Raw genomic sequence first — 13,573 nt, 5'->3', positions numbered from 1 at the left:
AATGAACTAATCAAACACACATGCTTTGATGAATATTGATTGATGAATTTTCTCCATGATGCTTGAAGGATATGGTGGTGAAATGTTGCCTTGAATGCTTGAGAATACTTGATGGATACATGAATGATAGGGTATGTTATGTCTTTAGGAGTCTTATATCTAAAATAAATTGATATGATGTACTTATATAGGGTTTCCTAGGTAAATTACTAATTAGGCCGACCTCCAATGATCAAATGTAGCCATGGGGACCAAAATTCATTAGGGAGGGGGAATGCCCACCCATATTTGAAATGGGCCTTGTTTAAGGAGGACTAGGGTGGTATGGCACCTTGGTCCAAACAGGATACCACAATGACCTTGTCCTCCAAAAGAAGGACAAGAAGACCACCAAAGGAAGGGGAATGACCCTAGGATGGGGCCCACTCAGCTATGCCAATAGGTGACATTAGATTCAAAGTAAAAGTGGCCAAAACAGGCTTAAGGGGAATGAAGCTAGGACACACTAAAGTAGGAGAACAAATATGAGGTGTAAAGTGTACAAGGTTACAATTTATGATGCTACAACAACATTTAATAACTTTTAAATGATTTATAAGAACATTCATAAGTGAGTTTGAATGTGAAAATTTTGATTGTGATGGAGGATTGGAAGGGATATATTATGTAGGTAGGTGGAAAATTATGGTAAGTGGGTGGAGGAGTTGGTTGATGCATGTTTTGAGAAACAAAGGGGAGATTGGTTGAAGATGGAACATAAGCATATTTATTGATAGGATTAATCCCATTACTAACATGTGTAACATTATCATTGTGTGCAGTGGTAGTGATGATAGAATATGTGTATGTAGGAACTTTGGGTGTTGTTGTAGGCATGGGAATTGGTATCTCAAGTTAGCTTTTAACAACAGAATATCTAAGAGCTTCTGCACAACTTCATAGTATTTTCATCAATTATGTGAGCTATGTTACATAGAACATCCACACCATGTTCATCAACTTTTATAAAATTCATTATATTCTCAATCAAGGGGATTGCCTCCCCAACTGAGTATTCTTTACTCACAAGCTATTGAAGATCTTCCAATTCCTTGTTAATCGTCACTAGTTCTTCATTAGACAATTGTATTGAAGGGGCATCCTCATCATGAGAAGCACAAGGGGAATAATTTTAAGTGTTGGATTGCTTGAGAAGATGATTATCCCAATCTTTTAGTAGGGAATAAGTTAACATTAAACTTGGGCTCAACACCATTAGCATTTAACATATGTGAAGCCATAAATATATAATTTCTTCTCATAAGAATATCAGATTCAAAACAACTGGTTATGAAACTCATAAAAAAGTACAAGCTCCAACAACAAACAATTTCTCCTAGGAAATAAAGAAGGAAAGCTAGAAGCAAGGATAGGGGAATTGGTTTATGCTTGCAGTGCCTTCAATTAATTGACAAAATATTTTGCAAATGTGAATAATGACAATGCAATCAAATAATCACTGATATAAAATGATAGCAATGATGAAATTGATTAAGAAAATGATTAAACTATGTGATATAGAAATGAAATGATCAATTAACTACCTAATTGAGAAATATGAGCTAACAAAATGATGATTAATTAATGAATGCAAGTGCACAAAAGATGATTTAAAAAAAATAAAAATTATGCCTCTAAATATAAATATTTGTTTAAATTAAACTTAAAATTAAACATCCAAATTAGAAATAGTGCTAAAACAATCATGTTCATCAAAATGAAATGTTTGAAAATGGATCCTTTTCATAGAAATACAAACTAGGAACTTATTCATTCACCATTTTCAATTGGGAATCATTCATTAGGAGAAAAATAAATTTGGGTCAACTTTAGTCCTCATGGAGCATAAGAACTTTGATTAATTATTCCCTTTGTTGATTTCATATGATTATAATCTGTTAATGCAAGATCTAGGTGAAATGGTAAAAAGTTGAGACGATTAAACATAAATAGACAAAAATAGAATTGAAAGTAAACACAAAAGTACATATTTGGAATTGAGGGACAAAGAAGAATTTGTGACAAAAATTTGGGGTAGAAAGTGTTGACTATAGAGCTGGGTAACTTAGTCCTAAATGTGCTTCTATTAGCTAAAGGTTCCAAATTTTAGATAAGAAGACTCTATAGATTCGTCTCTTAGAAATTTGGATAAAAAATGCTAGACTATGGAGTTGGGCTCCAACGTCTAGGAGTTTTTCCTTGTTAAAAATCTAGAAATATGCATCTCAATATACTCTTTGCAATTCCATAACTTTTGACTGCCAAATCTATAACTTGCAGACATAGAACTGTGAAAAATGTTGTGCTATATAGGTGCTTGCCTAATTCATGTTACACCTTCACTACAGTAATGTTGAATGAATCTCTAATAAGGAAAAGGTTGAGAAACCTTAAAGGAAATACTTGAGATGACAAATGATACCTTAAATATGAAACTCCTTCCCTTGAAGCCTCACACAAAGATTGATGTTTCTTGATGGGTGTTAATGCATGCTTTCATCATGGAGGAAGATATAGCTTGATCATGATTGTTGAACTTGAATGCTTGAATGGTCATTTGTGGACTTCTAAATTGTTTTGAAGATGCTTGATTGAATTCTCAATTGTATTTGATAGGAATGATAATTTGAGGGATATGATTTCAAATGAGGGAGTGAGTAGTATTCATATACAAATTACACATTTTTCAATTTAATTTGTAAATAAGGTTGATATCAAGGAGAAGTTTCTTGCTACTTGCAAAATTGATTGTTATAATTTTAAATTTGGGGCCAAAATGGCCCTAAACTAGGGAATTAGGTGCCATAGTCTAGGAAGATATGGGTGCTAGGCACTCTAGTTTTTTCATTTTAGGCCAAAACAAAGGTCAATGAGCAAAGGATTGTGCTAGGCTTCCAAAATGTTCATGAACTGGGAACAATCGGGCATGAATCAATAGCATGAGGCACAACCAACAAAGAATGCCTAAGATGAGTGTGAATTTGTAAAGAGATACAATTTATGACATTACAATAATCATTATAGTAAATAATTAAATTTATTAAAATATTAATATCCCATAGTAATGAAACTAAAGAAGGTAGTATTAATCTAGTAGTAGGTTAGAATGATAAATTGGATGAATTTTGAATTGCTAAGGATGAAATGGTCATACTAACCTATAATATGTGGATTGAAGAAGATCTTGTAAATGAAGTTTTAGGATACATTTGAAATATCATGCCCCACTAGATAGACAAACATACATTATGGTTGAATTTGATAATTATTCTGGGATTCTATTTGAAGATGTATCTCCAAATTTAATACCAATTTCACCAATATAAAGGAGTTGCACACATTAATTTCCCTTACAATTATCTTGGGCACTAACAATCGACAAATCACAAGGATTGTTTCTTTCCAAGGAAACAATTGATATAGGACCAAGAGAAAGAACAAGATTAACATTTTTTTAAATATCATGTGTTAAGTTTTTGGATGAAAACAAAATCTCATTACCATTTTCATGTGATCATTATGAAAACATGAAAATAGGAAAGGTATTCATCAAAAGGAAAGTTGAGGAAGAAAGCCTCTAATTTTTGAAAAAAATAATAGTTTTATGTAATGTATACATCATTAGATATAATTCTTTTATTAAATTCTAATTACTAAATATTGAGATTATATTTTTGATTTAAATATGAAATGTCTCATTTATTATCTTTTAATATGTTGATTGTGCATTTGAAAAATATAAAATTCTTCAATAATTTTTAATAGATGATATTTATATTATACATTTCAATAAATATGATAGACATCATTATTTTACAAAGGATAATAATACTTTATTCAAACACAAAAAAAGTGGTAAACTAATATTTTACATACCATTCAGATGTTACTAGAAATATGTTAAATACATTTATCTAAAAGACACAGGGAGATACATTTTCAAGGTGCCTATCTATTTTTAATAACAATTTAAATATAAATATCTTGAAACTAAAATCTTTTATATAGATGTATTTAAGATATCTATGCTAATAATAGGAACATTTTCAAGGTGCCTATCTATTTTTAATAACAATTTAAATATAAATATCTTGAAACTAAAATCTTTTATATAGATGTATTTAAGATATCTATGCTAATAATAGGAAAATCTTTTCTATCTCATTTCCAACGGTAAATATAATTTGAATGTTTTAAGTTTACCAATTCAGATATTTTTAATTCTTTTCATAAAAGATGAGGTAATTTTTCTAAATATATCGCTTATGGAAGAATATTTGACTTTGAATATGAATTCCAAGTTTATTTGTTAATTCTTTCCAGAATGTATGAGTTAAGTTTTCTTGATATATTGCTTAGTGAAAAGTATTTGACTTTGAATATGAATTCCAAGTCTATTTGTTAATTCTTTTCATAATGGATGAGGAATGGATGAGGTAAGTTTTCTGATATATTGCTTATATTTGACTTTGAATATAAGTTCCAAGTCTATTTGTTATTTTTTTTTTTAAAGAATGAGGCTTTTCAATGCCATGTAAATGATTATCATGATGCGTTGTATTGAGTATTTTATTGATATAGAGACTGATGGAGATTCTTTAAAACCTTCCCCGGATTCTTTTGTGAATTAAATAAGGTCATGGTGCTTACTAGCCCATGCAGAATGACAGAGCAGATCTTTGTTTAATACTGGCACGTTCTGTCAAGTTTTAAATCTTGACTTCAGAACAATTAAAGCTAAAAAATAGAAGCTTAACAAAGTCAAAGGATAAGAGAATATTAATTTGCATATAAATTGGGCTTCCCAAAACGATACAAAGAGGTATGAAGCTTTGATAAAGAAAACAGTGCTTGATGACTTAGAGTTGGCCATGGAGGGACTAAATCTGAATCTAAAGCTAAAAGCCTTGGCTTTTTTTATGTTGGTTTCCTCGATATGTGTTGTGTATGCTCAACCAGGTAAGAAATTCAGACCCCAACATAATCTGTTATTAAGAGTTGATGATACTATTTACATGGAATTCATTGCATTAGATGCGATATGCAATTTGGGCTTCACTTGGAAAGTTTTGAGTACATTTATATTGATATATAGAAATTCAGAAGAATTCATCTTTTGTTGGTTTATCATTACATTTAAGTACTGTTTATATGAAAGCTTTTGGTTAAATTTTATTATTATTTTTATTATTTTTTATAACTGAGATGATTGTGGGCTGGTAAGTATTTTTTGGAAAGCAATAAGTTATGAGAAAAATTGATACTGTTGATTTTTAGGTTATAAGAGTGAGGAAAGCATGGAAAGGTCATACTATTAGAGAGTTTTCAGTTGATTTGTAAATAGAGAATTATATGAGAGGATGTAGTTTAGAAATTTTTTAAAATATTATAGAGGTTAATGATATCAGAATTTCACAATTTATAGTTTTATAATGCTGTTCTTTTTGGATTATACTGTGTGAGAATTTTTTGTATCAATATTTCAGATCACACTCGTGATCTATCACCAGAATAGAAGAGAGATAAGAAAGACATAAGATGGATCACAGATTGTGATCTAAAATGTTGATATAAAAAATTCTCACAGAATCTAATCTAGAAAGAACAGCATTATAAAATTATAGAGATATTTCGTCTTAATGTTAATTTATCTTTAAATTGGGGATAACTGGAATTATGAATCTGTGATGGGAACCTCATCTTTAACCTGAAAAAGTATAACCCTAGAATTTTACTCAATCAAACTCTCTTTTAACTTTTGCATTTTGTTTGACAGGATTCATCAGCCTTGCTTGTGGAGGAGGAGAAGGGGCATATAATGACAGTAATGGCATACAATGGACATCAGATAAGCTCTACATAGAATCCGGAGAAACCCACACGCTCTCAAATGCTGCTCTAGATTATCAACTGCAACACGTCCGAAGTTTTCCCCAAGGAAAACGAAACTGCTACGTCCTACCTGCAAATCGGGGAACAAAATACCTAATCCGCGCCTCTTTTCTTTACGCCAACTACGATGGCCTTCAGGCGCAGCCAAAATTCGAGTTGCTTATAGATGCGAACCTCTGGACTACTGTTATGATAAATAACACGTGGGATATTGATGTGGAGGAAGCGATCATGATGGCGAAGACGACATCAATCAGCATATGTTTGGGGCGCAGCGGCACTGACACCCCCTTCATTTCTTCGCTGGAGCTTCGCCCCATCAAGCCTTCCATGTACGCTTTGGTCGGTCTTTCTTTCTCTATGTTTGGTGTCACGCGTGGAGACTTTGGAGCTCCGCTGAACTCCTCGATAAGGTTGCAACTTTTCTCCCCTACATTAAAAACAGTTTATAGCAATTTTATATTTAAAGTTATGAAAGTTATGCATTAATTGATTTGAAATGATCACACATTCTGTAATTTATCATCAGAATTAGAATAATAGAAAGCTATTGAAGTGAATCTGGTCACATTTTATGATCTATCATGGAATAATAGAGAGTAGTTGAATTGAACAAGAACATACTTCGTCATTCGTTATAAGAATAAGGATAATAGAGAGCAGATGAATGGAATTGGATAGCACTCTCACCATCATCAAGATGATAGATCATAATATATGATCCCAAACATGAATGAAATTGTCATTGTCATGGTCTATAATGTTTATTTCATATAATTCTTGGATTTAACTATATAGAATTGTTTTGCAGCAATATTTTCAATTATCTATTAACAGAATGATAGAGAGTAGCTGAATTGAATGAGACGACACTTCTAACCCATCATTGGAATAATAGAAAGCTATTGGATTGAATCTGATGACACTCCATGATCTATCATCAGAATAATAGAAAGCAGTTGAATTGAATCGGATCACACTCTTGATCCATTATCAAAATAATAAAGAGCAGTTGAATTGGATTGGATAGGATCACACTCTGTGATCCATCATCAGAATTATAGAAAACAGCTAAATTGAATTGGATAACACTGTAACCAATCATCAAGATAATAGATCATAAAATATAATCTGAAAAATTAATGTTAAACAAATCTTTCACTTTTATATATAATAATATGAAAGTTTGTTTCATTTAATAACAACACTGTGTGTGATGCAGATATCCAGATGATGATTATGATAGGATCTGGAGTGGGCAAGGAACAGGAACAGGTCTAAGTTACATGACAACCAGTAACAAAATTGATACATCGAATATAAACCTTCCGTCTTCTGTGATGAGCACTGCGTGGGTTCCTACCAATGTTTCCTCGAAGGGAGTGTATGTGAGTTGGGATTTTGACCAGATTGGTTTATACTATTTTGCTGTGTCTTTCGCAGAGCTTGAGGTGCTAAAACCCAATGACACGCGGGAGTTTAATATTAGCATAGGTGGTACCCTATGGTATGGTAACGAAAAACCTAGTTTTCTGGTGGGGAACACTGTTTATTCCAGTCCAACCTATATGATTCTATCCACGGGACAGACGAAATTTTCGCTGGTTGCTACCACCCGATCTACTCTTCCACCTCTTATCAATGCCTGGGAAATCTATCGCTTTAGCAGCGTACTTGTCAACGGCACCGACTCTAACGATGGTAAATTTTTATTCATATCTGCTATCGAAATTGCATTTTTAACATTTTTAAAACCGTTTTAATAGCTTATCCAATATGTATTAGGTAGGTGGAATAGTCAGATGAATAGTTATTCAGTTTTTAGGATGTACTAATGTATAAGTTATGGTGTATGAAGGTAATTTATGCATTGGTGCATCTTAGAGACTGGATAGTCATTTCCTTTCATGGGAATGTGCCCCCCAAAAACCTACATTCTTTGTAGGGGGACGAATCTGAGACTTGGGGACAGCACCACCACTTCTGCCACCTCTACTAGAGATGCTATAAGATTGCTTGATATATGTCACATCCTATTACATATTGATTACAACCTTTAACTTTGTGAAAACTAATTGGCCTTTCATGAGGCACTCACAAAGATGTACTGCAGATTTTGCCTTGAAGATTTCAATTCACCACTATCTTTATATCAACACTGTCCCCACCATCTTTTCGACGTCCCCTTGCCATCCCTAAATTTGATCCCCCCGTTTGTGAAACCTATTCCTCCCATTGTACCCCCATTAGGAAACTCCCTGGAACTATAAGTTCAATCAATCTAAATAAAACACAATAACACAATTATAATAATTCTGAAATTTAATTAATTGATAAATATGATCATATGTATTGTTAAATGTGAATTTTTATCTAAATAATTTATATGTTGATTATGATATACTGAATTTTATATTAAGTCATGTATTCATTTGATTATTTTTTAAAAGTTATAAATTTTGTAATATGAAGTTTAAATGATATATTTATTTTAAAATTATAAACAAAATTTAATTACTAACAAATATGGTATTATACAGTGGTTGCAGCTAATGACATTTTGAGACACTTTAATTTCGAAAAGGATTGGACCGGTGACCCTTGTGTACCACAAAAATACTCTTGGGATTGGGTGAATTGTAGTACAGATTCATCACCAAGAATTATTGCAATGTAGGTCTTCTCATAGTCCTTTATTATCAAAGAATAATAGATATTTTACTATATGTGAATATATATTATATATGTTTGGGATCATGTTTATTTATGCATTTCATCTTTATTAACTTCTCTATTTGACATTAATTTGGATTATCATAAATTAAATTTTATCTTATTTATTTAATCTTCATTATTTGTGAGTATGTTTAGTGTAAATGGCTTGAGTAAAAAGTAAAAATAATTAATTTGTTCACAAGATTTCTTTATTTTAAGATTCATTATATTTAAGACTTTAAATAGTTTAGATTAACAAGTTGACAAAAATAAAAATATCTAGTCAGGTTGTTCACATTAAAACAAAAGAAAAAGTAGAATATTTATTTTTTTCAGAAAATAAAGAATTCAAGTACTAACATATTTGAATTTTGACTATGGTTGAAGTAAAAGTTATGTATAGTCACAACTTGCATGCATATATTGTAGCTAAGTCATAAACATGCATGTGAATTGCTTCGAATTGAGAGGCATCTAGTTGTCATATATGACTCAAATTTGGTCCCATTCTTAGTAAACTGCTTACAAAAATGTTGACTTAGTAATAGTATATATGTATGAGTCACAACTTGCATATATTTTAGATTAGTTATAAGATGTACATGTTAGTTGATTGAGATTGAAGATATCTATTTGATCTCATTCTTTGTGATTTTTCACAAGTCAAATATTTTCACTCTTTTTGATATGGAGTCTTGGTGGGCTCATTAAGAACCTTTCAACTGCACCAAAAGACCAAAAACCCATTGACTTTTCTATCTTTTTTTTAATTGAAATATATATTTCACCTACTTTCAAAATTTATTATTTTTTAATTAAATGATTTCATTCCTGTTTTAGAGCAACAACTAACAATATATTTATTATTGTCGATTATGTAGGCAACTCTCGGGGAAGGGGCTCAATGGCACCATACCTGCGAGCTTCGGCAATCTCTCTGCTCTTGTTAAATTGTTAGTAATTTTCAATGCCAACAAATCACTGATGTTTCAAAATCTTTTATTTTTCTGTTCTGAGCTATTTGTCTGTTAGTAAAGCTCTACCATTTACTTTCAGGAATTTGTCAAACAATAACCTAAGTGGTTCAATACCGGAGGAACTGACCCAGTTATCCAATCTAAACGAATTGTAAGTTACAGCATTTTATTTCGCATTGACACGATGCTTTTACAATGTGGGTCATTAAATTTTGTATTCAAATCGACCTGCATCATATATACTTCTTTTTCAAATTCAGGGATTTGACAAACAATAATCTAACTGGATCCGTGCCCGATGGTCTGGCTGATAAGCAGAGAAATGGAAAATTGGATTTAAGGTGGAGTTTCCTCACTCAACAATTGTACATGCATCTAGGGAATAATATTACTATCTTCTACTTATGTTTGAAATGCTTTTGTTTGATATTGCAGTATTAATGGGAATAATCTGGATTGTGTATCCAATGCTTGCTCTAATTCTACCACCAAAAACCATAGCAAGAAAAAAGTGGCTGTGTGGGTGATCATAGCTGGAGTTGCAGCAGTTGCAATTCTCGCTGCATTAGTGTTATTGATAATATGGATAAAATCAAATAATCGCACTCCATTGAGTACAACAAGTAAGTCATCTTCTCTCCCCATGATGAGAGGAATTCCATTTACTGCAAACCATTCTTTTCCACTGATAAAAAGTGGTCAGCTGTTTTTCCCACTGCCTATATTTTTCATTTTCAAAAATTCGAAAACCTAGGTGAATAATAAATGAGAGAATTTATCAGGCAAGACAGAAGCATCATCTATGAAGGGAGATATTGTCAATCCGGAAGCATGCCGGTCATACAGTTATCAAGAGGTGAAAGAGATGACTAGTGATTTCCACAAGCAGATTGGAAAAGGAGGATATGGACCAGTTTATCTTGGTTGGCTTCAAGACAGGGAAGTAGCAGTCAAAGTATTATCTGATAAGTCACATCAGGGTCCGAAAGAATTTTCCACCGAGGTGCACAGTTTTTTTAATTTATTTTTCCCATATGAATTAAGTCATTGTTGTGTAAGATTTGTTTTTACAAAAATTGTATATTTTGAATGGAAGTTTTGAATTGCACTCAACAATCTATTATCAAAATTGAGAACCTTCATTAAAAAATATATAAATTTTAAAAAAACAAATTTTACACATACTAGATAGATTGTGGAAAACTCATAATTTTTTAATTTAAAATAGATTCACATAACTTGTGCTGCAATGCAGGTGGATATGCTCTCTAGAGTACACCACAAGAATCTAGTAAAACTCATTGGGTACTGCATAGAGGAGGAAAATATGGTGCTAATCTATGAATTTATGTCCAATGGAGACCTACGAAAGCGTCTCGATGGTAAAATACATAACATAACAAAACCACTGCTAAATTGAACTATATATTTACAAGCATTTTGATTTACTCTTTACGCTAAGAGTGTGCAAAATGTGCATTCAGGCCAAAATTGTCGTGGAAAATGCCTTGATTGGCAAACAAGGCTCAACATTGCATTGGATGCCGCCCAAGGTTAGTAAACCATCATTTCAATTGCCTAACACCATACAGTTGGTTGTCTGCATTTTGGTTTAAACAAATATTCTAATCTTTTAAGTAGGTGGTCTAAAATTACAGTAAATGATGAATTAATGAATTACATGATGAGTAATTTCAGATGAATCACCTATACAATTTAGAATACGTTATTTAAACTTAACCATTGTTCATGAACCTATTCCCTCCTGTGTGCTGTGGAATAGATCATTTAAATTCTTCCTTTGCACTCGTTTACTATCATGAAAAGCAACATCATCTAAGAAGTCTTGTATTTTGCAAGCAGGTCTGGAGTATTTACACAATGGCTGCAACCCAGGCATAATTCATAGAGATGTGAAGAGCTCAAATATTCTTCTCAATGGAAGCATGGAGGCAAAAGTAGCAGATTTTGGATTGTCAAAATATGGTCCTTTGAATGGAGCTACACACATATCTACGCTAGTGAAAGGCACCCCAGGATACCTAGATCCAGAGTAAACCTTTTCTATACCCAAACATTAAATTTGAAATTCTATTATAACGACACCGAGCAGTTTTTTACTTAATTTATATTTGCAGATATTACACTCTTGATCGATTGACAGAAAAAAGCGACGTATTTAGCTTTGGAGTTGTTCTATTAGAAATTATTTCTGGACACCAACCTGTGATTTCTGAGTCCTCTACAGAAAAACAAGCGCACATCAGCAGCTGGGTAATGTGCCTAAGAGAAATCAAATCAAAATGCCATTCATATCACCATGAAATGATTAATGATTGATTTTTTTAATTTTTTTTTGGTAAGGACAGGCAAGGAAATTCATGTTGAAGGGAGATATAGAGAGCATTGCAGATCCTGCTATGGAAAAGAAGTATGAAACAGAGGACTTATGGAAATTAGCGGAGTTAGCAATGGCATGTTGCTCAGAGGAGTCAGTGCAGAGGCCTACAATGAGTGAAGTGGTGTTGCAATTGAAGGAATCGACGAGATCCCCAACTCCACCTCATCCTCTTCATTTATCTTCTCCTGAAATATCACATCTATCTTTATTAAATCCACGCCCAAGATAAAGTTGAGGAGAAATCACAAATAGAGTTTCATCTGGTCTAAAACGCTCGAAATCACAGATAGAGATTCATTTGGTCTGAAATCACAAATAGAGTTTCATCTGGTTTGAAAGTCTTTGTGGTCTTTATATTACAAGATTTATCAGTTGTCGAAGCGTGGCTCCAATGATTTGTCAGCTGTCTATAATCATTCGGTCAGGCACATTTACTATTTTATAGCTGAAATTTGTGATATGTCTTATTGACATTTTATAGTTAAAGATTTGATAAACTATAGATGGATTCTCTCCAGTTGAAGATTTTGAAGAAATTAAAAAAGACGGAAATTGCTATGGCAAATAGAGACTTTCTTATAATACATGAATCTTTATTCACTCAAACTGGTTACATGAATTTCTTGATCATGCGATCAGGATGAACTGTTCTTATGAGAAAAGATCTAATGTTCAATCATGTAAAAATTGAAGATCAAATAATCTTTTTTTATTCTCAAATTTTATTCTGAAACAAGAGTGTTTTTCGCATGCAAAAATTAGACCTTTTATACAAGTGGGAGAGATTACAAAGATATTCATACTTTATTCAAACACAAATTAGTGGTAAATTAATATTTTACATATCGTTGATGATGCAATTAACATAGATATCTTAAATACATCTATCTAAAAGGCGTTGAGAGATATATTCTCAAGGCGTATATCAATTTTCAATAACAATTTAAATATAAGCACCTAAGACTAATATCTTTTAAATAGATGTATTTAAGATATCTATCTTAATAATAGGGAAATCTTTTATGTCTCATCTCCAATGAATGTAAACATGATTTGAATGATTGATGTTTACTAATTCAAGGATATTTAATTCTTTTCATTATGGATGAATTAAGTTTTCTCTATATATTGCTTATTAAAGAATATTTTTATTTATTTTTAATGCGTGAGATATTTCAATGGTGTGTAAATGATTGTTATGATGTGTTGTCTTGAGTATTTAATTGATCTAGAGACTCAAGAAGATTCTTTGAAACCTTCCCCAGACTCTTTTGTGAATTAAATTGTGTTACATCACTTACTATATTATACAGACTAACAGAAAAGATCTTTGTTTAATATGATACGTTTTGTTAAGTTTCAATCTTATCTCCTGAATAATTAAAGTTAAAGCTTAAAAAAGTCAAAAGGATAGAGAATATTATTTTGCATATAAATCAAACTTCCCAAAACAATACAAATATGTAGGAAGTTGTGATAAAGAAAGTAATGCTTGATGACATAGAGAAATCTGCTTTAGCTACATTGCCTGGGTCCCATACTCCCCCAT

General features: G+C 31.9%; 1 protein-coding gene across 1 annotated transcript in view; it reads left to right on the top strand.

Annotated features, from left to right (window-relative positions):
- The window catches only part of LOC131044390 (probable LRR receptor-like serine/threonine-protein kinase At1g51810), a 60,023-nt gene extending 47,770 nt beyond the window's left edge, over nt 1-12,253 (top strand). Inside the window, exons 4-16 of the mRNA XM_057977739.2 lie at nt 5,816-6,263; nt 7,154-7,632; nt 8,472-8,604; nt 9,528-9,599; nt 9,703-9,774; nt 9,884-9,964; nt 10,059-10,246; nt 10,406-10,626; nt 10,879-11,005; nt 11,108-11,176; nt 11,487-11,676; nt 11,762-11,902; nt 11,998-12,253. Of these exons, the coding sequence (XP_057833722.2) occupies nt 5,816-6,263; nt 7,154-7,632; nt 8,472-8,604; nt 9,528-9,599; nt 9,703-9,774; nt 9,884-9,964; nt 10,059-10,246; nt 10,406-10,626; nt 10,879-11,005; nt 11,108-11,176; nt 11,487-11,676; nt 11,762-11,902; nt 11,998-12,253 (2,477 nt within the window). The remainder of the gene's footprint in view (nt 1-5,815; nt 6,264-7,153; nt 7,633-8,471; nt 8,605-9,527; nt 9,600-9,702; nt 9,775-9,883; nt 9,965-10,058; nt 10,247-10,405; nt 10,627-10,878; nt 11,006-11,107; nt 11,177-11,486; nt 11,677-11,761; nt 11,903-11,997) is intronic.
- The last annotated feature ends 1,320 nt before the right edge of the window (nt 12,254-13,573 follow it).

Source organism: Cryptomeria japonica, chromosome 9, assembly GCF_030272615.1.
Source record: "Cryptomeria japonica chromosome 9, Sugi_1.0, whole genome shotgun sequence".
Lineage (NCBI taxonomy): Eukaryota > Viridiplantae > Streptophyta > Pinopsida > Cupressales > Cupressaceae > Cryptomeria > Cryptomeria japonica.
Note: the sequence above shows the minus strand (reverse complement) of the source record. Positions and strands in the feature narration are given on the sequence as shown.